General features: G+C 31.1%; 5 protein-coding genes across 9 annotated transcripts; 4 read left to right on the forward strand and 1 right to left on the reverse strand.

Moving 5' to 3' along the window:
- The first annotated feature begins 1,374 nt into the window (after positions 1–1,374).
- LOC131852837 (transmembrane protein 242) lies at positions 1,375–2,858 on the forward strand. The gene is made up of 4 exons (XM_059203573.1): positions 1,375–1,448; positions 1,677–1,778; positions 2,264–2,400; positions 2,706–2,858. Exons 1-4 carry the CDS (start codon positions 1,415–1,417, stop codon positions 2,856–2,858), a joined length of 426 nt encoding a protein of 141 aa, XP_059059556.1. The 5' UTR covers positions 1,375–1,414.
- Positions 2,859–2,901: 43 nt separating this feature from the next.
- On the reverse strand, positions 2,902–5,022 carry LOC131852827 (programmed cell death protein 2). The gene is made up of 6 exons (XM_059203565.1): positions 4,822–5,022; positions 4,550–4,729; positions 4,263–4,418; positions 3,983–4,072; positions 3,129–3,422; positions 2,902–3,054 (listed from the first exon to the last, which is right to left on the reverse strand). Exons 1-6 carry the CDS (start codon positions 4,999–5,001, stop codon positions 2,902–2,904), a joined length of 1,053 nt encoding a protein of 350 aa, XP_059059548.1. The 5' UTR covers positions 5,002–5,022.
- Positions 5,023–5,491: 469 nt separating this feature from the next.
- LOC131853002 (tRNA-dihydrouridine(20a/20b) synthase [NAD(P)+]-like) lies at positions 5,492–7,201 on the forward strand. Of its 3 annotated transcripts, none has more exons than XM_059203790.1 (2): positions 5,492–5,694; positions 6,076–7,201. In XM_059203790.1, exons 1-2 carry the CDS (start codon positions 5,573–5,575, stop codon positions 7,124–7,126), a joined length of 1,173 nt encoding a protein of 390 aa, XP_059059773.1. In that variant the 5' UTR covers positions 5,492–5,572; the 3' UTR covers positions 7,127–7,201. The 3 variants fall into 3 exon arrangements, with proteins under 3 accessions (XP_059059773.1, XP_059059790.1, XP_059059781.1); XM_059203807.1 differs by having other exon boundaries at positions 5,500–5,585; positions 6,076–7,200; XM_059203798.1 differs by having other exon boundaries at positions 5,562–5,653; positions 6,076–7,200.
- A 3,351-nt stretch (positions 7,202–10,552) lies between these two features.
- LOC131852551 (zinc finger protein 157-like) lies at positions 10,553–24,089 on the forward strand. 3 transcript variants are annotated; one of them, XM_059203240.1, is made up of 9 exons: positions 10,553–10,573; positions 16,186–16,274; positions 18,647–18,757; positions 18,863–20,020; positions 20,098–20,226; positions 20,720–20,946; positions 21,699–21,784; positions 22,351–22,518; positions 23,361–24,089. In XM_059203240.1, the coding sequence occupies exons 3-9, from the start codon at positions 18,647–18,649 to the stop codon at positions 23,558–23,560; spliced, it is 2,079 nt and encodes a 692-aa protein (XP_059059223.1). In that variant the 5' UTR covers positions 10,553–10,573; positions 16,186–16,274; the 3' UTR covers positions 23,561–24,089. The 3 variants fall into 3 exon arrangements, with proteins under 3 accessions (XP_059059223.1, XP_059059224.1, XP_059059217.1); XM_059203241.1 differs by lacking the exon at positions 10,553–10,573 and having other exon boundaries at positions 16,102–16,274; XM_059203234.1 differs by lacking the exons at positions 10,553–10,573; positions 16,186–16,274 and adding an exon at positions 18,316–18,424.
- Positions 12,154–12,615, forward strand: LOC131852659 (uncharacterized). The gene has a single exon (XM_059203366.1). The coding sequence runs from the start codon at positions 12,154–12,156 to the stop codon at positions 12,613–12,615; it is 462 nt and encodes a 153-aa protein (XP_059059349.1).
- Positions 24,090–24,802: the final 713 nt, after the last annotated feature.

A 24,802-nucleotide genomic window follows, 5' to 3' on the forward strand; every position in this document is an offset into this window, starting at 1 on the left:
TCTTACCAGTGACCCTATTGCTAACAATGTACCCCATAACATCGACTTCCATTGGGTTTCCTGTTGAAACCATTGTGGTATGTACTCTACGATGGATGTGTTCATTGATGTCACGTCAGTGAATTACATTATGAAATATTTTAGTAGAAACTGATATAAATCTATTTATTTTGTACTAAACGATTAGTATCCAGAAATGAAGGACTTCCATAAATAGTTAACCTATAGACAGCACTACTGTATCATGATGGAAACAAACTCGACGCAATAGGATTGCTACTGTTGTACAAAGCATATGAAAGTTGCTTTTTCCTGTCGTTTAAACTGCGAGTATCTGGCAGCTCTAGTTAGTGATGCATATTCTCTGATATTGAAACTGGCCAAAAATATTAATTTATATAAATATATACCATTGAGATTCGTTTTTTAATGAATTCAGCTACGATTCTAACACAACATTAATATAAATTAAAATACTATATTAACATATTTGTGAGAATTTGTATAGTAAATATTTGTTTGTTATTAAATAAATTGTAATGTTTATTTGGAACATCTACAATTCTATCTGTTATCCTCACACAATTTTATGTTCCATGCTCCTAAAAAGTAATCGATAAATGCTATATTTTTCGATTACGTATATATTATTTTTATATTTATACAAATCAATATGAACACCTTAGAATATATTCTAATGAAACTATAAATAGTTATTACAAAAAATAGATGATTCTTAGTATTTGTGGTATTACTATATAAATAGTAATGAACAACATCAATAGTTTAATTCAAGAGATAATAGATTAAAATTAATAAAGCTTTGTTAGTATTTTATAGGTATATATTTTTTGTTAACTAATATATCCACAGACACACATAATGTTACACTTAACTATTCTAATCTTAGTCAATGTCGCTGATAATAAATGTGATAGTATTGATAATTATCATTTTTAATATACAAATTTTACATCGATACTTAAATAATATAAAAATATATCGATATAAAAAAATCTATGTATATTTCGTCAACCTTAACAACCTTCTCAAAATAAACTGCTAAAAATTTGAAAAGGAGCAATTCAAATCTTTTAAACAAATTTTGCAAGAAAGCCGATTACAGTTTAGATGAATTCATAGGTGCATCAATGCGGCTCAACACTATCCCGCTAAAACTGGTAACATTATTTGAAAATTTAACATTTAAGTCTGTCAATTTAGTAGTCTGTGATTTTAGTCTCAGAGATTAGAAGACACCAAAATATATATAAACCGTTTTTAAATTCCATTTAATAATTTTACATTATTAGTAATTATTACTGATTTACTACACTGGCTGGAATTGTTCTTTAATGTAAATGCCATTAACCATATAATGACGATATAAGCTAAAATATTTTTTCTATATACAATGGAAAACGAAGAACGTCTTCAGAGAATCAAAGGTATATTAGTAGTTTACTATTTTTATTTATGTACTTATTTCTTATTATTCGTACTTTTCTTCAATAAATCTATTACATATAAAAACTCTTAAGTGTTGATTTTATGGTCGACTCTTTAATATAATAATGATGTAAATTCTATGTGCATTAGAATTTACATCGTTGTTATAGTATGTAATATAGAAGAGACATTATATTTTTAAGGAGGTAACTAAGTCTTGTTGTTAGGTGGAGCATTTCTAGCAGCTGTTGCTGGAATATCAGCCTTTGTTGGTTTCGGTGCTACTTTAGCTGCTGCAAAGAAAACTGACCCAAAATATTTTAGTAAAGGTAAATAAATAATCTTGTATTCATCTTGTGTTCATGTAATAATATTTTTTTTTCAATATAATATTCATACTATTATTATATGAAAGTGTCCATGTCCAGCCTGCATGTTTTTTTCTTTTACAACTAAATGAATCTATTCCTCTGCAGGGATTATATGATTATAATTGGACTATTTATACAAGAGATACAGTTTTTTGCAGGGAAGGGACATCAAAATAAACAATTTTCTTGTCATTTTTTTAACATCATGCAATTAGTCTTTCAGACTATAAACAAATTTGTTGACCGTTGTAAAATCTCTAAATTTTTAGGCATAAACAAGTACAAACCCATGGCACAGAAATCCTATAATGTGTGTTTACAAGCAATGCAATATACAAGGTCATCACAGCTATGTGACAATCACATAGTTAAAAAATTGAACAATCATTAAGTTTATTTTAATTATTTATTAAAATAATTGTTTATATAATTTTTGTTTACAGGGTTACATGGCAGTGCAGAATTTGCTGATGCTGGTGCAATATTGGCATTACGGGCACTTGGTTGGGGTACATTGTATGCTATAACAGGAACTTCTTGTTTATGTTATGGAATATGGAAACTCTCTGGTGCAACAGATGTAATTTATAACATTTTTTAATCTTATTTACCTTATGTTAGGTTACACCTAACTAAATATTTAATTTATATTTGGAAAAACAAGGCTATATATAGAATTGAAGATATAAAATAAGTTTGTTTTCACTTTAAATTATAAAAAATAGTATTTTTATTATAATTTAAAGTGAAAATAAACTTTTTTTATAATATTAATAGATATTTGATAATTACTTTTTATTTGTTAATTTATTATATACATAAAACATCAGGCAGACCAAGTAACATTTATTTTAACATTGACATTCAAACTTGTTTTTTTTACAGTTAAAGGATTTTAGGATAAAAATGGGTAATATACTGCCAGTTCTTCCAAAGAGTGACCCACCACAGTCGAGAACAGAATTTACTGGATTAAATGATTTATTAACATATTTATCAGAAGAATATGGAAAAAAATCAATTAAGGGTAATAAATAATGTAATTAAATTAGTGAATACATAAAAATTATTTATCTGTTATTTAATTAGTTAGATCTTGTTTTAAAATAAACTCTTCCTTATATGCTGGACCAGCATTACAACTTTTTTTACAAGTATATACAACTAGCACACCCCAGTCTATGCTGTTTAAATCTATACCAACATTAATGAAGTTTAGAAGTTGTGGCATCACCTAAAAAGTATAATAATACGATTATGGTCTAGATTATACATAGTTATATACCATAGGCATGAAAATAGACTTACTTGAAGCTCAAATTGTCTTTCTCCATTACAGTATGGACAATTGGGTACATTTATATTATCACAGTTGCCTGTTATCCACAAAGGAACTCCACCTCTTTCATATCGTAACACTTGATCTGGATGTCTTGCCACCCTTTTACTGAATTTTTTAAATACTTTGTCTACAGGAATAGGTGTTGCATATTGTTCTAACTCATTTTCGCTTACATTACTCAAGGTTCCAGCCTTCTTTTCTTGCATTAATTTATTTAATTTCTCCATTTCAATATCAATATTAGTGTTAGGAGAGTCTTCCTATAAGTAATTATCATAACAAAAATATATTATGGATTTAGAGCTGCAAGCACATAGGTTATATGGGTTTCATGTCATGATGGTAGTAACATAGAATTGAGAGAACTTTTGCCTATACAATAAAAAGAGCATATTTCATTTTATATATGTATAGTAGACATTTACATGAACATTTTAGCTTTGGTTAACTGTTAATCACTATTGATAACCAAACTGGATAACTCATAGTACCTTTACAGGGGGGAAGGTGATTGGTAGTAATGTGTATTCATGACCTCATTACTAGCAATGTACCATGTCAGGTTGACCTCCATGTGGTTCCCCCTGGAAATCATAGTGATGAAATCCTGGTGAATTTGTACGATGGGCTAACTGACCTGACCTCATGTTTATCCTATCATCCTCCACTGGTGCCCCACTAGCGTAAACCATTAGCACAGGCGGGTGCACCATTCCATAATCACCCATAAAAAAAAGTACATTTACAAATATGTTGACCTAATTATATTAATTTTATTAATATTTTACTTATTTTGTTATATGGGAAAAAATATACCTACATCGTCTTCTTCATCTACCACCAGCTCCCATTCCTTGAATAAAATAGATTTTCCTGCTTCAGTAACCAAAAAATTGTTTTGTATAGGGTTCTGTAACAGTGTAATATAATATTGATTATTCTAGTACTTTCCCTTTTATTCAATGTTATTTATTCATTAGATACTGAACCATTTAGTAACTAGATAAAATTGTGGTAATTAATTAGAATAAGATTTAAATTGTCTCAAATGGGGCTTTTGCAAATTTGAATAATCCAAAACCATAAAGGTGCAGTCTTACATTTAATTGTGAGCATATTTCTTTATGACCCTTTTGCCAATCAAGGATCTGATGTTTTCGACTACAATAATATGTTTTTTTACATTTTGAACAATGTGATGGTGCTTTAATGCCACAAATATTGCACAATTTTGACCAGTTATCCATTGAAAATTCCTGTAATAAAAAAAATAATTTACATAAAGTAGATCTTAAAAACTTTCGAATACATCTAAGTTCACTAAAATTTATACAAAACATGTCTACTTGGCATGCTAATTACTATTGTAAGGAAGAATTAAACAAACTTCATTTTCATTCTCTTTGTAGGGTTCCGTTTCATAAAATATATTTTCTCGAGTCAGTTGACAACGAAGGACTAAAATATTTTCTGAAGTATTCGTTTTACAACAGGAACCATTTTTACAGATAAAAATGAATATAGTGCGATGGAAGCAGTCTTTTGATTCTTCATAAGGTGCATAGATCTGAAAGAGTTTCAAACTTTTATAACATACCAGAAACTAATCATAGAATAATTTATCTAATAAAAACGAATATTAAACAAAATAATACATGCCTGACATAGAAATATCAATGGATCATTACATATTTTGCAGGTTAGTTTTGTTGGCAATGGTAAGTTCTGTAAATCTAACCATGCCGGTTTACCTCCAACTTTGCTAGGAAAAAATCGAGGGTGAAGAAGCCAACTATTTTTATCTTCCAAAAAACCAATATCTACTTTAGACGAGCTCATTATTATGTTCAAATGGTTTAAATGATAATAGGTACTTGTGTATTATTTTCATAGCATAATCTTTCTTTTCTTATGGCTTATGACATTTGTGTATTTGCCTTGTCTACTTTTTTTTTATTTATTAATGTTTTACGGCTCTGGATATAAGTCCTTTTTTTAGCCCATAAAGGTACTTGCTTTAAAACAAATATCGTACGACGAATTAAAAAATAACTGATAACATCTCGTATATTAGCTATTTGGCACTCGAATCTCATACAACATAGTATTTCAATCAATTTTTGTAAGTTAAAATGTGATAGAATGGAAAATGTTTTGTATAATATGCCAAAATTCGTATTTATTCGTATTTTTTAGTGTCCACGTAAGGTTGTTGTATTTAGATACGATTACAGATTAATGTTTTTCAAATATCAATCCCAATCCTAAGTTCAAGTAAAAAACAAGACGTTCAGATAGGAGTAATCAAAGCCGTAAAGTTATTAAAAAAACTTACTTCTTCATTGACCTAACCTACAAATTATACATAAATAACATCTTGTTCGTAGTTTCTTGTTTAAAAGCAATCATAATGAAGAATAAAAGTAATATATTGGACTTATTTGAAAATACCCGGTTAAATCGAACATACGTAAAAGTATCTGCACCCATGGTTAGATACAGCAAAATTCATTTTAGAACACTTGTGAAGAAGTTAGTTAAACTGTAGTACTTATTTATACTCGCTATTTGATGAAATTACTGAGAAACAAAGACATAAAATTATTTGATACGTTTACGATAAGTTCGGTACATATTGCGAAATATTATACTGACCGACTGACCGGTCTGTTAATTTAATGTTATCAGCAACATCTTCATTTCACTAAATCCTTCATACATAATATACCTAAGTATATTATGTATGAAATGTATTGGTTATAAAAAATGTACAGTAGCTAAGTGGACTTTTCATTAATTAATAGTTATTTAATAACTATTTTGATATGAATATTAAGTAAATGTTAATTTTAGTTATGTCGTAATGGTGGGAACTTTAGTATTTTTAAATTTAAATAATATTCTTTGTTGCAGTTATGGTGTTGACCTTACTTTCAGTCCTATGATCATGGCTGACTCATTCTGTCAGAATGCTAAAGCTCGGGCCAGTGAATTTTCCACCACAGTCAATGACAGCCCACTAATTGTTCAATTTGCCGCTAATACTACAGGTGATTTTTTGGATGCATCAAAATTAGTGTATCCATATGCTGATGGCATTGATTTGAATTGTGGCTGTCCTCAAAAATGGGCTATGAAAGATGGTTATGGATGTGCATTATTATCTAATACACAGACAATTTATGACTTAATGAAAGGTATAAGAAACTGTCTCCCGAATGATTTTACTGTATCAGTAAAAATAAGGATATTGAAAGAATTAAAAAGGTCAATTGAAATGTGTCAGCAATTAGAAAAATGTGGAGTTAGTTTTATAACAGTCCATGGTAGAACTCCTCAACAAAAGAGTAGTGAGGACATTGATATAGATGCTCTGCATCAAGTATGTCAGTCTATAAAAATACCAATTGTTGCTAATGGTGGAGTTAAAACATTGCTGGATGCAGATAATTTATATGGTACATTAAAATGTAATGGAGTGATGGCAGCAAGTGCACTCCTTACAAATCCAGCTTTGTTTAGTGGTGCAAATGTTACACCATTGAGTTGTATTAAACTATGGATGTTGATGAAAGATAAGGACCCCAATATTTCCTTTCAATGTTACCATCACCACTTAGTATTTATGCTTGAGAAAGTATTAACAAAGCAACAAAAAAATATATTTAATCACCTCAGTAGTTTTGAAGCAGTTGATGATTATTTAATTAGTAATATTTTAAATTGCTATACAAGTCCAATAGAATTTGAATATAATTTAGATGAATTTATATCTTGTGAGTATGCTGATGAAATAACATTGAAGCATGTTAGTAAATGTAGACGATGTGGTAAAAGTATTCATTATTGTTTATGTATGAAGTATGATTGTAATAATACAGAAGGAAAATATTTTTCTTCCTATGTTAATGACATTGCACTATGTGATTACACTGGTTTTGATATATTTGATGAAACTGGTTAACAATATTGTTTGATGTTGCAAACTCAACTAACTTTACTTTAAAAAAGTAATATAATGATATAATAAAAGTTTATCTAAAATATGCTTTTTAAAATATTTCTTTCTCCTACTATTTCAATAGCTATATTACATTATCATCATTACAACAATCTATTATCTGTAAATAGATTGTTGTAATGCTGATAAGGGTTGTAATGAGGACTAGTCATCCCATTGTTGGCAAAGCGTCATGTGAGGTCCATTTCCATCCCATTGAGGTATATTTCAATTCCGTATGATGTGTTAACTGACTTGATTAAATAATCATCCTGTGTAAAGTGGCACTCGCCAGTATCCACCGTTACTGCAGGCAGGAGTACACAGTATCACCCATTAATAATAATTATATTTATCTCTCTGCTGGCCACATAATAGGAGGATTTAGCCTATTGTTATCACAGTTACAGATCTTCTCGGTATATATTTTTATCTATTTTTCTTCCGCACCGATACATGTCTGATTTGTTCTGTTAGTGACCTGTTACATCTTGTGTTTTTATAGAAATGATATTTGCTTCCTTACCAACAACAACGTAGCACGAATATAGACGTGGTAAACAGATAGTATTACAGCTTATTTTTAGTGTAACTTTAATCGAATCAATCAAGTCAAAATATATTTATCCATGTAGGTCACAGTAGGTCTATTACAGATTTTTATGATATGTCAGTGTCAAATCTACCTCTGTTCGAAATGCTTTCAAGATGAGAACGACCGGAAAGATACTCAGCTCGTATTCTTTTCAAATATTGTTTCCAATAATACAGGTTCATTTTTAAATTCAAATTTGGGAGAATAGAGTGAGCACCGGCTAATTGTAATTTTGTCAAAAGCAAATACTGTAATCAGTGTTCGTAACACGAACAGACCATTTATAGTATTTTCTGCATAGGCTGTAAATACTATTAATGACCGCAGTAATGGCAGATACACTGACGGTTCATTTGTTGAACCTTAAGTTCCATCAGGAAAGTAGCAATCGTCATCTATATAATGGAAGGCTATGTTTATCATGTTATCCGTCAGGCGGGAGTTGGCCTTCTGCCGCTCCATAGTTCTTCCGCGGGTTCAGAGTCCTCTGCATTCGCCTGCTATCGTCCGGTGAAGCTGTAAAGGCCAGCTGCGGCCAACAACATTAGACTAGTCCGAAAAAAATGTCTTGTATCGCAGGCGTTATATGATGATACTCCTTATGCGTTGACAATAACTCATTATAGGTCCTCATAGCATCTATAACTGCAGATGATGCAGTGACTGCAGATGTAAGTGAGATGAAGAACATTTTCACCAACAGTCTACGTCGGTAAAACATATGTACATAGGTAAAAAGCAGCAATGTAGAAGTAAATTTCTAATTATTCAGATTATAATCATGGTAATAACTATACCGCTAAGCAGTTCTACGTATTTTGTGCATCAACATTAAAGTTTAATTGCCGCATACAAATTAATAATTTACTTCTGTGACACTACATATAATACGTGTTATGCTTAACAGTCTTAACACAACGCTTTAAATGGTCCCTGCACATTAACTGTATCATGACACCGCGTGTTTACATCTTAATAGTGGGAACTCTCTTTAATATAATTTAATTCGTTGTTGGTGAACATGTGAGGTAGAGAAATGAAATGAAAACATTTTATTATTCCTCTCACAGAAAGAATAATTACATAAATTAATATGTACATCAAATATAAAAAGAAAAAACTACATAATTATAATATAGAGGTAACAATGGGCAGCCTTATCGCTAAATAGCGATTTCTTCCAGGCAACCTTATGATGGAGAGGAGTCATTAGACTGTGTCTGGTCGAGGTATAACAATTAGTTATTACAATTTACATATCATATACACATACCTACATATAACTACATAATAATCACTATATATAAAATATACATACATACATATATATGCATATAAATAAATAAAATAATAATATCTATACAATAGTGACGTTACTGTGAAGATAAATTTCGTGAATAATATTTTTTAACGCTCGATTTAAAAGTAGTCAGTGATGTCAATTTACGTATGGGAAGTGGCAGTTCGTTCCATAGTCGGACAGCAAGTACCGTGAAGGACATGTCGTAAAAAGCAGTATGATGTACTGGTGTCCTTAACTGGAGATTCTCCGATGACCTAAGGTTGGCGTTATTAGAGTTATGAAGGAAAACAAACCGCTCCTTCAAATAGTTAGGAGTTGAAGGGTTATAAAGGATATTATGGAGAAGGGAAAGAATGTGAGTATTCCGGCGAAAGCGAATAGGAAGCCACTTGAGTTTAGTGCGAAACCCGGAAACATGATCAAATTTTCGAAGACCGAAAATAAATCTTATAAGAGTATTTTGAAGTCGCTCAAGCTTATTAAGTTGGTCGTCTGTAAGATTAGAGTAACATATATCGGCGTAATCAAGTATGGGATGAAGAAGAGATTGAGATAGCGTAATTTTGGTAGCAATGGGCAGAAAATTGCGCAGCCTCCGTAATGACCCCAACGCTGCAAATACTTTCCTGCTAACTACTTGAATTTGCGGTCTCCAATTAAAAAAGCTATCAATATGAATGCCCAGGATTTTGACAGAACTACTGAAAGGAATTACTTCGTCATTCACTTTAATTTCAGCGATTGTCGACCAGTCGATCCCGTTAATTAGTCTCGAGCTGCCTACTATAATTACTTGAGTTTTTGTAGCATTAATTGTTAATCCAAAAGCTTTACTCCAGTTTGTAATGTGTGTTAAATCACTATTAACTACGGAAATAGCGTCATTGAAGTTTTCTAGTGGAGCCTGATAATAAATTTGTAAGTCGTCTGCATATAGATGGTAGGAAGAAGTTATTAAGTTAGAAATTGAGTTTATAGAAACTGTGAAAAGTAAAGGAGATAAAACGCCACCTTGTGGAACACCGAGAAATATGATTTACGAAATGATTTCTCTACTTTCGATGATAATTTGCAGTTATCTGAAGAAATTTTCAACAATAAATTCGCTGAATCGAATCGCTATATGGACTTATTGTATTTTTTATTGGGTGATTAAGTATGAAAATAAAACCTCCTTGGCCATAAGTATATTTTACTTTTTATTTACGTAATGATTCGATATTCGAAATTTGAAAATTATTATAACAAAAGATTGATACCATAACATGGCGTATTGATAATTCATTTTTTATTTTGTAAATTACTTAATATTAAACACTAGTGGATGAAAGGAAGTGGTATTATTTTATTGGATCCGTTAAACATATTGGTCCTACGAGTCGGAGTATCGAGGACTGACGACAAAAGTAAACCTTTTTTGTAAAGAGTAAATAGCGACGCCATTGTAATTGTGCCGTAAAGATATCGGAACAGTATTGGAATTATTGTTGTGAGTAATAAGTGCTGCTGAACTGTGAGTACATTATACCTACTTAATTATAGAAGAATACAGATTTATTATAATTATTAATTAATACAAGTACGAAATTTATACTACATAAAATTATTTTGTGACTTTCTTACATTTGCAATGGATTCATATATAAAAGTACAACTTGATTTAAATGAGAGAATTAACAAAGCAAAGTCTACATAATTTTAAAAATTCACCAAAGGAGAGACTTTGTTCTTTGGATTATATTAACACTAGATTAGAAGCTTTAGAAGAATTATGGCAAACTTTTACTTCAAAGCATATACAACTTATTGAAAGAACAGACACAAAAGTTTTAAATTCTAGCTCTTATGTCAGTAATAGCATCTATGAGTCCACTGAAGAGTTATATATAGAGTATAAATTTCTACTAAAAGAATGTTTGAGTAAATTAAAGCAGAATAGTATTGAAAATGCAAGTTGTTTCGGACAAAATAATGACAGTAAAGATATTGATTGTAGTTTTAATTTACCCAAAATTTCTATTTTACCATTTTCGGGCAAGTATTCTGAATGGTTTAGCTTCAAAGACCTCTTTATATCGTTAATACACAACAATAAACGTTTAGATGAAGTACAAAAACTACACTACCTAAAGGGATTATTAATTGGGGAAGTTGAGCAACTACTTCGACATGTATCGAACACACATGATAATTATAAAAATTGTTGGGAACAGTTGGAGAGAAGATATAACAACAAAAAATATTTATCGAACTGTATTATGAAACGATTTATGAGTCAGTAAATCATTGGTACTGAGTCAGCCAGTGCATTAAAAAAGTTGCTAGACACTACTAACGAATGTCTTCATGGTCTTAACAATTTGGGTATAGACACTAGTACATGGGATGTGCTTGTAATTTATATATTATGCCAAAAACTGGACGGAGAATCTCGAAAACAATGGGAGCTAAAAATCAGCGAGTTCTCTGAAGAGTTGCCTATATTGAAGCAATTTCAAGCCTTCATAGAAACTAGATTTAGAGCATTTGAGTTTATAGATCCAAAATTGTCTAAGTCCAATGTAGTACATAAGAGTAATATTGTTCATAGTAATCCTAAAGTATATCATACAGCCACACTTATTTGTCCTTACTGTTCTAAAAATCATCGTTTGTCCCATTGTAAAAAGTTCTTTAATGATGAAACAGATACTAGGCGTAATTTCGTTCAATCTCAGGGTTTATGTTTTAATTGTTTAGGTTTAGAGAACTCAGTATTTGCATATCGTCAGATTTCTCGTTGTCGTTTATGCAGGCGGAGGCATCATTCGTTGCTACATCCAAAAAATATTACCAATCATAATTCAACCGACACTACTGGTATTGCTAATCCATCGGTTGAAGAAGACGTCGTAGCACACGCGTCCCATCATCATCGTCTCAAGATGAAGCCACTAGTGTCACAGCCTGTTTTTCGACCTCAAACTGTCAAGTATTACTTGCAACAGCATTAGTAAGCGCACAGTCGAAATCAGGTGATGGTATCATTATATATATATAAGCATTATTACAGGATTAGGGAGTGATCAAGGTCATTCGTTGACCTCTAAGTCTATGGTTTCGGTTACACTACAGTCACTTCTTGATTCCAACTTTACATTTAAAGTACAAGCTTTTGTTTTGAGTAAAGTAACTTCATTCCTTCCTGAAAAGCAAATTATTGTAGATTTATGGTCGGAGTTCTCAAACATAGAACTAGCAGATCCATCATTTCGGAAACTAAACAAAATCGACATTCTTCTTGGAGCTGATGTTTACAGTCAGATTTTGTTAGATGGTGTAATTAAAGGACCTCCAGGTGTACCTATGGCTCAGCGAACTTCGCTTGGCTGGATAATTTCTGGTTCTGTAAATATTGGTTCATCAATAACACAAAATCCAATAGGTATGCACATTTCTCATGTAAATGAAGATGAGTTATTAAAGAGATTTTGGGAATTAGAAGCTGATACTTGTTTAAATTCAAACAAACATTTAACTGACGAAGATATTTACAAACACTACGAAGCGCGATGATTCAGGTAGATACATAGTAAATCTGCCTTTCCGTAGTAATGATCCTAATTGTAAATATGGAAATTCTAAAGATATAGCAATAAAAAGGTTTTTGTATCTGGAAGACAGATTACTGAGAGATTCTGATTTAAAAATGAAATATGCTGATGTTATATCAGAATATATAGAGTTAGGACATATGGAGGAAATACCTATAGATCAATGTAACGATCCTGAAGCAGTCTATTTACCACACCAAGCAGTAGTGCGGGAAAATAGAACTACCACAAAGGTAAGAGTTGTCTTCGATGCGAGTTGTCCTGGTACCAATGGCATCTCATTAAATCAAGATTTATTAATTGGGCCAACTCTTCAGCCAGAATTGCGTCATCTCTTAATGCGTTGGCGTTATTATCCAATATGTCTTGTATCTGACATAGTAAAAATGTATAGACAAATAAAGGAGAAATATACTAATTTTCAACGTTCAGTCTACGCACTTTATCTTGCTTTTCGATATTTACATAAAGTAACATATAATGATGATAGATATTCTATAACTACAGAAAGAGTTATTAATCGGTTTTATATGGATGATATGCTTTTTGGTTGTGTATTTGTTGAAAAAGGTAATGACATCTGTAAACAGATAAATAAATTATTTCAACGAGGAGTATTTGAATTACAGAATTGGAGGTGTAAAGTATTACTGAAAGATTTTGGTGAGGAAAATATAGCTTTAAAAAGAAACAATCAATTAAAGGTAGATAGCTTAATGTTTCTTGGGTTTACTTGGATTCAAAGTAAAGATGCTTTTGAATATTTTACAAAATATTCAAAAGCATCTTTCAACTGAAGATACCTGAAACTAAAAGAAATGTTATATCTGATATTTCTCGTATTTTTGATCTATTGAGATGGTTAGCTCCAGTAATCACCAGAGAAAAAGAAGTAGCAATGGTTATGACGTCAGATACAAGAAACACACACGCTCTTACGAATTCAATCATCTTTTTGTCGTGGCTTTATAGGAGACCTGCAAGGTGGAAAACATTTATAGCGAATTGTGTATCAGAGATATTCACTTTATTGAAACTAAGTCAGTGGGATCATGTTGGTTCAAAATATAATCCTGCTGATTGCGTATCTCGTGGTGTGATGAATTTAGAAAATCAAGACCTATGGAAATATGGTTCTTGGCTGAAAGAGGCAATTATAAATTTTAATAAATCTGTAGGAGAAACTAAATTAAAAGAAAAGAAGATTGAAACACATTTAACACATACCTGTATAAAATAAAGATGAAAAAAGAGCTGATGATGAAATGATCGTGAGATTTTCTTCAATGAATATTGTTGCGTGTTGTTGCACTGTGTCAGAGATATCGTTGTTGTCGTAAACAAAATGTGTTACCACAATTTATATATACTGTAAAAGAAAATACTTTATAAACATGTATTAATAGAACTAAAGAAAACTTACCTTCAAGATAAATTGAAAAACCTGAAAGAAAAGAACAAAATTATAAATAAATTATACTTACCGTCTACATGAATTCATGAAGCTGGAATCAAATATGGAATCTGAAATCGGCCGGTTACAATGTACTAATACGTAAGATACAATGTATTATTTGTTAGAGATACAAATGAAAGATTTCCACACGGAGACCCTTAGTTGATTCTCAAGTATTTACGTCAATCGGTGATATTGTATCAATAATGGAGAGTGATCTTCCTCCTGCAAAATGGCTTTATGGTATTGTTGTTCAAAAGTATCCTGGATTGGACGGTATTACTCGAGTAGTCAGTTTACGATGTAAAAATAATATAATAAAAAGGACTGTCTCAAAACTTTGTTTCTTACCATTGACTAAATAAATATTGTAATATAGTTTAATTGTCTTAAATAAGTGTACTAAAACTTTTTGATTTGAACTACTTGTAACTTTTATTGTTATTTGTTTAGCTATTGTTAACATATTTTATGATAATTTAACATAATTCCAAGTTACATTATATTATTGTTATGTAGTTATGGTCTCATATAAACTCATGGTGGGCGGAATTAAGGATAATTTTGCATATTGTCCTTGTTGGGCGGTATGATTAAGTATGAATATAAAACCTCCTTGGCCATCTAAGTATATTTTACTTTTTATTTACGTAATGATTCGAAATTCGAAATTTGAAAATTATTATAACAAAAGTTTGATACTACAACATGGCGTATTAATAATTCATTTTTTATTTTTTTTATTTTGATAAGTGGTATTATTTTATTGGATCCGTTAAACATTGGGTAATATTGAAATGGTGCACCAGTGCTATACATATATATAAAATGTAGATATATAATATAAAATAATAATGTAAGGTATTTAGATAATATAAATCTTACTGTCTTTCAATGTTTTGAACTTTGTCAGGGTTGTTTTTAAATTTAACCGATTATAAAAAATAAGATAAACGGGAATATAATCTATTGCAGATGTCTGTTATCTATAAATATTCTTTATTGCACTTAAATACATTTGTAAGTATATTAATTACAACTAATGTTAACAAAGGAGGATCAATGATAATGTTTTAAAAAAAAAGGTATAAAGTTTTCCCAAAGTCTACAAATTTCGCATACATTCTGCAGAGTATCTTTCATTCAGTCCTCTGAGTAAAGAAAATTAAAATACTTTAATCTTGTAGGTATACTACCACAATAAATTTCTCTAGAAAATATTTTATATATTGTATATTTTTTTGACACGGATCTCCATAAAGTGGATAGCATTTACAGGGGTTATTAGTAGATAGTCGTAAGTTGAAGTTGGTGTCCGACACTTATAATGTGTGGAGGCAAGCGGGTTCACGTCAGTCCGAAACGGAGACGTCGCAGTTTACGCCAGTGCATATAGTTTACTCGCGCGTTCGGCTAGTTAACACAGATGTGTTCCCGCGCTTTTTCAGTAGTGTTAGTACAAGAAAAATGAATTAATTGGGTATTATATCCATCTTTATTTTTAAGCCGTAAGTAAACGCTTCATTATATTTGCATTAACTAACAGTCGCAAAACAGCGTTATAAATTTTTCATTTATTTACTTTTCAATAATAATAGATATCTATTTGCTGTGAGATTAATATATGATTTAATGAACATTATCTTAAAGTGACCAATATCATTTATATCTTATTTAAAATTTAAATATTGTTTAGGACTTTTTGGATTTGTGCTGCAGCAACGATACACATTTTTCTTTTATAGTATATGTTCCATTTTGTTACCATAGGTTTATGGAAATGTTGATTAAGTATTTATCTAATAAGAATAAAGTAGATACCTACATACTTTTTGACTACAGTGAGAACTATTCTGAACATTGTGTCGAGTCTATCAACATACGAACGATTAAACATGATCCTTAATGATGTATATTTTTATTATACCTAATACCATTCGAAAAAGTCCAAACTAAAAGGGGTTGAATTCCCATTGCCGTGTTCCGACTTCGTTATTTATGTAATTATATATTGTATTCTTTTTAATTTCTTTAGACTCTTTTTATTTACCCATTGATTAAAAAATATTTGTGCAGTGAGAGGTGAGATGCTGTAACGAACGTGGTCTCACCCTGGATATGACTTCCGGTTTCAGTCGAAACAATTGTCGCGTAAGACGAAAACAGTAAGTTCATTATATTGCCATGCAAATTTATAAAGAATATGTATTATACAGATTTATATAGATATATATTATTAGTATATAATACCCACCCCGGTTTCGCACGGGTGTACATATATTATTCATATAAACCTTCCTCTTGAGCAACTCTCTATATATTAAAAAAACGGCTTTGAAATCCGTTGCGTAGTTTTAAAGATTTAAGCATATATAGGGACAGACAGCGACAGCGACTTTGGTTTATACTACATATGTAATGGTAATGAAGAATTATAAAGATAATTATATATAGTAGTATGTTGTCACTTAAATTACTGTGTTTGTAAGTGTATGCAGACTATCTTAATCATAAGATTGAATAAAACTATACGGTAATTGAATAATGATGGATATGAAGAACCATGGAAAAGGAATACACATACATAGTTAATGTAAACCACCAATAAATCCTACATATGTATAGAAAGGTTTTAACTCGTCTTTTCATAAAGATACAGATTTCTTATTTTGTTCCTAATGGTCAAAAAGCAATTGGTTTGCAATGTAAAACCTATAAAGAAAAAATTACTAAAGATTGCTATGAATATAACTTTTAAGAGGTATTTTTTTAGTAGATGATAATGGAATGGTGCACCATCCGCCTGCGCTAACGGTTTACGCTGGCGGGACACCAGTGGAAGATGATAGGATGAGCATGAGGCCAGGTCAGTTAGCCCATCGTGACAAATTGACCAGGAATTTATCACGATGGTTTCCAGGGGGTACCGCGTGGAGGTCAAACTGACATGGTACATTGCTAGCAATGGGGTCACATCAATCCACATTACTACCAATCACTGTTCCCCCAAATTTTAAGAGGTAGGTACGTATAGATAATTTTGTAATGAAGATTCTAGAAAAAAAATTAAACCTGAAGTAATACTAATAATACTATTAATACTGAACCTATACCTAACATGTACCGTTAAGATTATGTAAATAATAAAGCCTCATGTATTTAAAAAGGACATCCTAATTTCCTATAGTTAAAGTATATAGTGCTACTAATATATTATTTTGCGTCTATGTATTATGTTCTTGTTTGGGACACACAAGATTTTTAAACTATAAACTATATAATTTCCGTTCCGATTTAAATTTTCGGTTTACGAAAGACCGAAAATTTAAATCGGAACGCATCCTTACTCAATTTCGATATATAGATATATGCTTAGTTGGGTATTATTTATTTTTCAGCTCATATTTCCCATATAGTTAAAACTATTAGAAAAATATTTGCCTGATTAAAGTTAATTGGTTGCATGCTATCGAAAATCAATTTTAGTTTAGAAAGCAAATAGATACACTTTGTACCTATATCAACTAAATCAATTAGATATGTTTGGGCCGTGTAACATAAAAGTCCTCATTCTCACCGCGGCCCTGTGCAGTGCTGACATGGAAGAATGTGTCACGTATTTATTATCTAAGTGTCTACAGTAGGTAGAAGGAACGGTGAGATGAGACTTCTAATTTTTCTCTTGTTTGATCAGATCTATTTGTTCTACACTTTCACGAGTGGTGCTACTTTAAAAACGTTGACCTGGTAGTAGGTATATGTGTTTTGGTAATTTTGGCTACGAATAAGTGACCAACCGCTCACATCGAGTGCTATAGGATGGATATTGAGGAGAATACGGTAACTCGCGATAGCGCGGCGAATGTTTACAAGCTGTCGAATAATTATCAAAAGTATGCCGCAAACACTGTGTTTACACACGTTCAGGTTAGGCTCCCATATATACCAGTTCACAAACTTCTATGAAATTGTTCAGAAAAAATGCCATGAGTTTATCTAATTTGTTTTGCTAACGGCACTTATTCACGGACTATTAGCAATTATTTTTGATCCCATTTTTGTTGTTTTTGTACACAAATTGACATCGAATTGAAACAGTCTCATGTCCAGACCTAAACTATTTAGTTCCGACGATAATTCATAATAAAGAATACAGAAAATGTTAACTTAATATTACATAAGAAATATGTTTTTCTGTATATTATAGGTACCAACGTACGGTTTAATTTTTTTTATACTACGTAGGTAGCAAACAAGCACACGGCCCATCTGATGGTAAATGGTTACCGTAGTCCATGGACTCCTGAAATATAAGGTGCGTGTTGCCGACCTCAATATTTTATTATATTCATCATCATTCATTAACTACCCTATAGTCTGCTTATATACCTACCTGTTGCACAAACTTTTTATATGTTTATTAATGGTCACCATTGTTTCATGACCACTAAACGAACTTGGGTATACTACCTAAAATATTATGCTACATATAATATGTAAAATATAATTACTATATCTATATCAAATTTGGTGACAGATGTGCGAATGGCTTTCATGTCAGCAGTGGTGCGACGTGCAATTAATCTGTGGTGGTCGCCCGTTTTACGCACACAGAGCGGTGCTGGCTAGTGTTAGCTCATTCCTCAGGGTAAGATAATGAAATTACAATAGCAATAGAAGGATGTTATGTCGGGAAAGCGATAAATATCCTAAATATAAATAACCATATCTTAATAACATAATATGTTTATAGGAAATTCTTCTACCATGTGCCATGGAAGACAGTCCGACTTTTATCGTCTTACCAGATTTCGACGTTGAAGCCATGTCCTCTGTAATCCATTACATTTATAACGGCGAAGTTATTATAAAGAAACAGAAACTAGAAATGTTTATAGATATTGTAAAAGCTATGGAAATTTTTATTGACCATCAATGCTTACAACAGTTACGTGTATGTCTAGGAAATAATAATTTAAATCTATCGCATTACCATGAAAGTAAATGTATTAAAACAAATGATGTGTTTTCACTGAGTAGTGTATACAATAACAACCAACAATATGTTAATTTAAGTAAAGGAGAACCTATTCAGGATATAGACTTGGATTGTTCATTACGTGATTCAAATTCTCGCGATAAGCAAACGGAATGTAAAAATTGGAGGAGACTTCAGCATTCTTTAGAACACTTACCAGCGTCATATGCAGACCGACAAAAGAACACTTTTCTACGTGATTTATTTATCGAGACATATCCTCGAAACGGTAATGTTAACGGTCTAACTCCAAGCGTGCTGGCAATATCAAATGAACGCTATCGTGCTCCGACATCTGTTCTCTTGACGAATGCAAATAGTAAATATCCCAGAACTGGCGACACAGTCTCAGAGATATCCATTAGAACCACCGAGTACGCCGCTTATGCGGCATGTGCAGAGGTCGTACGTTCAAAAAAATATAATAATTTTTATTACGAAATGCATTCAAAAACCAATAATCTCAAAACCAGTTCGACTGATTTAACAAAAAGTTATGATAAGAGTTATTTTTCAAAAATATTTGAATATAATAAGAAAGATTCTCTGAATGGTACATATGCACAAACATCTCTCGTACCAGCAACTCAAATTTTACCAGGAGTTAATGTGTTTTCTTTAGATCTTAGAACAGATAGAGCCGTCACTGATGTCAAATCAAATTCTCATTCAAAGGCACATGACTCACTAAGCCCTACTACTTCTGTGATGAAAAGCAATGAAAATGATTTAGATGAGAATGTATGTTTGATAAATAACAGATTATTGGTGTTAAATCAAGTTATGGAAAGCCCATGGTGTCCTCGATTACCCAAGGACTATAGGCCATTTCGTAAAAAATCACCTGTGAATATGGAAAATAAGAAAATTCAGGTAAGAAGAAAATGTACTTTTGTTAAAGTAGTTTCTAATAGTAATTTACAAATAAATATTAATTTTCAACATTTAAGGATAAGAAAGATACACTAAGCGATGGGAATAACAATATTCAAAATACAAATCAGGTGGAGAACGAAATAACGGTATCACGAATTGTTTTGGATGGCACAGAAGAGTTTAAATGTACAATATGCAGTAAGGTAGATATTTATTAATGGCTTATATATAATGATAATACTTTTATAGATCTAAAGCTAATGTATTATAAGAATTATCTATGTTATAAATAGTTCTACAAAATATTGACTAACTAACTATACCTGCCTATATGAATGAAAGTGGCTCCCGTAATAGCAATGCACTAGATAGAAGATATTCTGTAAAAAGAGGTTCCGTAATATAAAATGGTAAAATTATGCATCCATATTGAATTAGTTGTGACTAATTAATTGATTGCAGTGGGTTTAACGAGCTAATAAATAACACGAATTAATTAGATATATTAATGATCTGTTGTATTCACAATTAACAACATCCTTGTAACAAGAAATGTACTACATTTCATACCTATTTAATTGTTAGTTATAATAGGAAATTTTTTTGTTAGTTATTAATATAGGGTATAAGAAAATATATAGGTACATACAAGATTCTTTAGCCCCTTCACTAATTTAATGTATTTTATAATTTCAGGGATTTGTCAGCAAAGAGCGATTGATCATGCATGCATGTCGACATCCAGACAGACAAACATCCCGGTATACATGTGGGGAATGTGGTAAAAATTTTTCACAATTGCGTAATTTCAAATACCACATGTCAGTACACCGCGGTACTAGAGAATTTGCAGCCACGTGTACCGTCTGCGGAAAGTACTTCAATGACAGAGGATATCTCAGTAGTCACATGAAAATACATAGGTAATAGAACTATTGTTTTTAATTTGAATCTAGATAATAATGATAAAATGATACGTGTGTGTGTGTGTATAAAACGTATGAATACTGGGCAGGTCTGTCTTCTAAGCGAGCAGTGTAATTACTCAGTGGTGTGAGTGATTTTACTCAATAATTGATTAATCTGAAGTTACTATAAATTAAAAATTTTGTTATAAATTCAGTATAAAACAAATATTGAAGAAAAATATGCATAGGTATATTATTATTATATATAGTAAAACTATTAGCTCATTCGTATAAAACCATAAATGACGATGCTTTGAAACAGTGGATTTATATTTCTATCTTAGTTTTAGGCACATCTTATATGTGGTTTTACGATTGTCAATATTGTACACATTAGGTATATAAAGGAGATATTTACCGGTTAAGACGCTATTACCCGGTTAATAACTCTGTTACATAATATGTACAATGGTAAACAACCCCGAGAAACAGTAATTATAAACATATATGTTTTTAAGAAACAAACAGATAAAAATAGTGTATACATAGATAGTGTGTAAGAAATCTTACAGACAGTATTACAATTACATAATTATATCTTTATATAATCACTTTCTGTCTGCACGCTGTGTTTTGCCATAAAGAACAAAATAAATTGCTCGAATATTAAGTGTTTGTATAGCTCACATAACCATAAGATTTTAAAATAATTTCTTATGGTTATGTGAGCTGTCCTTAAAACAATCCTTTATTGGTGTACATTACAGGAATCGTAAGGAGTATAAATGCACTATGTGTCCTAAGTCTTTCAATCAACGCGTTGCATACAACATGCATGTCAGGATACATACAGGTGAAAACTTATATCTCAGAATTTATTGTCTGTAGTGTAGAATTCACAATTCTTGTTTGTTAAATTTTTGGTAATTTAAGCAATGGAATCGTCATGCCATGTTTAATATAAAAGCTATTTTTAGTGTTTCGAGAAGATATAAAAATAACATTTTGATTTCAAGTTCGGGGAGCAATGTAAAGACGAACTGAGTTTAAATTGTATAATTTTTAAGCGCCTCGGTGGTCTCGTTTTAGGACACCGTATTACTTCCGATTTTCGCGGTTTGATTCCAAGCTCAGGTGCACACATGTATTCATGAATATAATTGTTTGTGTCGGTCTGTGTGTTTTCTATGTATAAAAATATTTTAAAAAATGTAGTTAAGTATTTTTAACAGTTGTCTAGTACCCATAAGACAAGTTCTGCTTAGCAAGGGGCTATATGGAGCTGTGTGAATCGACCTAAGTTATTATTATTTTTATTTTAATATACTGAATATCGTGTTTAGTGACGTATGTAGTCCATGACAACCTTTTCTACGTATAATAATAATAAGTAAACTTCTTTATTATGTTCATGAAAAGGTGTAAAGCCGCACGTATGCGATCAGTGTGGCAAGGCTTTTTCCCGCAAGATGTTGCTGAAGCAGCACCAGCGTACACACTCGGGCGAGCGGCCATATGCTTGTTCTTATTGTGACAAGCGCTTCGCTGATAGGTCCAATATGACCCTCCACTTGAGACTGCATACCGGTCAGTATAATTTATTTATTTACCATGATTAGTCACTAGATTAGACTAGTCACTCATGTCTAGACTACAAAACGTTATTAACTACCAAAGAAAAATCGTAAGAAAAATAGTTAGCTGCATACTTAATTTCTTTATGAAACTAGAATACCTAACTTAAAGGGACGAGTCATAGAAAAAGTAAACTGTTGCTTTTAGACATTACTAGAATCACAAAATATTTATCTACATTGAGGACTGACCTTGACACTTCATACGCTTTATACTCTTTAAATAGGAACATTATATATTTTTAATATTACAAATTACATTTTTTCATATTAAGGCCCCGTACGTATTAATTTGTATAAAGGAACTTTATTTAACAATAAATAAAAAGAGTAAATATCTCTAATATATTATTTATCCAGAGAGGGAAGGGATTAGATTAGTGTTAGTAAAGGGTATAAGGGTAAGACTAGTGGTTGCATTACGCTAGATAACATGATAAATTTCTGGAGAATTCATCACGATGCATGGGTTGACTGATTCTCATTTCATTATCTGCCACTGGTGCCCCGCGAATACCGTTAGTGAAGACGGACCATTATATTATCACCCATAAAAATATACAGACACCTACCGCTTTTATACCAGGTTATCTATAAGAGATTGTTTGTAGCGGCTGTGGTAGCGGTAAGATCGTATATGTTTGTTATATTTTATTTTCGGACTACTCTAATGCTGTTGGCCGCAGATAGCCTTTACAGCTTCACCGGACGATAGAGTTGTTATCTGTGCGCAATAGTTAAGTTAAATTAAGACCTAAATCTTGTATGGTACACTTTGCTATTTATTTTTTCCAGGCGTGAAACCATTCTCATGTACGCTCTGTCCGAAGTCCTTCACGAAGAAGCATCATCTTAAGTCTCATCTGAACTTCCATACGGGGGCCAAGCCGTATTCTTGTCCGCGTTGCAAACTTGCGTTTACACAGTCTTCCAACATGAGGACTCATTTCAAGAAATGCAATGCGCATGATCAAATGCCAGAAGCTTCAATGTGATTTAGCTTTTTCATTATCTTACTTTAATATTTTATTAGATATTTGTTTTGTTAAATCTGTTAAATCTGATTTATATTGTATTTTATGTATTTGACAATGAAGTCTATTATTATTTATACTAGAACATATATCAATTATAAAATTCATAACATAGATTTTTTCTCTTTGTTTTCTTACCTTTTGGAAAATTTCAAAATTTAGAATTGTAGTTGACACAGTGAGTAATTGTGTTTTGTTAGTCTTTACTAAGTTTTATGATAATATCGTAGGTATATGATTGATTGTAATTCAATTTTTAAATATAATAAATAATGTGATTAGTATTAATGGCAACTCATGATAAAGGTATGATCCGATATATTTTTTTTAGTTAATTTCACTAATTATCCGTTTGTAGTTAATAGATAATTTGTTTTATAATCAGACGACCCGATCTGTTATAGTTATATCATTTTAAAATTTATGATTTTTAATACCATAATAATACCTAGACTGTTATATAATACCGACATATACCGCGTAATTATTAGTAATTAATGTTCTTATAATGTTTGTAATAACTTCTTATAGGTATATATATACATACATATATTTTAATATAAAATATTTATTTTGTTCTTATACAAAACCAAGTTTTATTTTGTAGTCTTCAGTGCCTCTGATTAATGTTGTTTATTAATGATCAAATTTCGTGGTAGTAACCTATATTGTTTCTTGTCATTTGAAAGGTGGTTCTTGTGGTGCTTAACAGAAAGAGATGCTTTGTAGCATTGATATATGTATAGCATTAAATAATGTATTGATGTTAGGTAAATAAGTTAATCACATTTGGTGTGAAAATAAATCAATAAAACTACGGTATTATATTTTTACTCCTGTTTAATGGATTTGGTGTTGTAAAACAATTTATCGATCGATGTGTACAAAATTACATGCCTTTACAATAGGTAAGTTCTGACGCTTTTTTAATTATAATACTCCATATAGGGTGTATGCGAGTCCATTATATTCATAAACATTAATAGCTGAAGAATATATATAGTGATAATTATGTATAATTATTAATTTGGTGTAACATATCTATGCATGATTGATTTATCTTATGTATTAGACTTTATACAAGATTGATACATTATTAATAACCGATAGTCGATAGATATAAGAGATTTAGAAATATACCGAATGAAATAAATTATCATCGGCAGTATTTACAGACATATAAATAATATTTAAGTACGACTG

This window comes from Achroia grisella, unplaced genomic scaffold (genome assembly GCF_030625045.1).
Source record: "Achroia grisella isolate CSIRO2021 unplaced genomic scaffold, CSIRO_AGI_Agris_v1 utg1179, whole genome shotgun sequence".
Lineage (NCBI taxonomy): Eukaryota > Metazoa > Arthropoda > Insecta > Lepidoptera > Pyralidae > Achroia > Achroia grisella.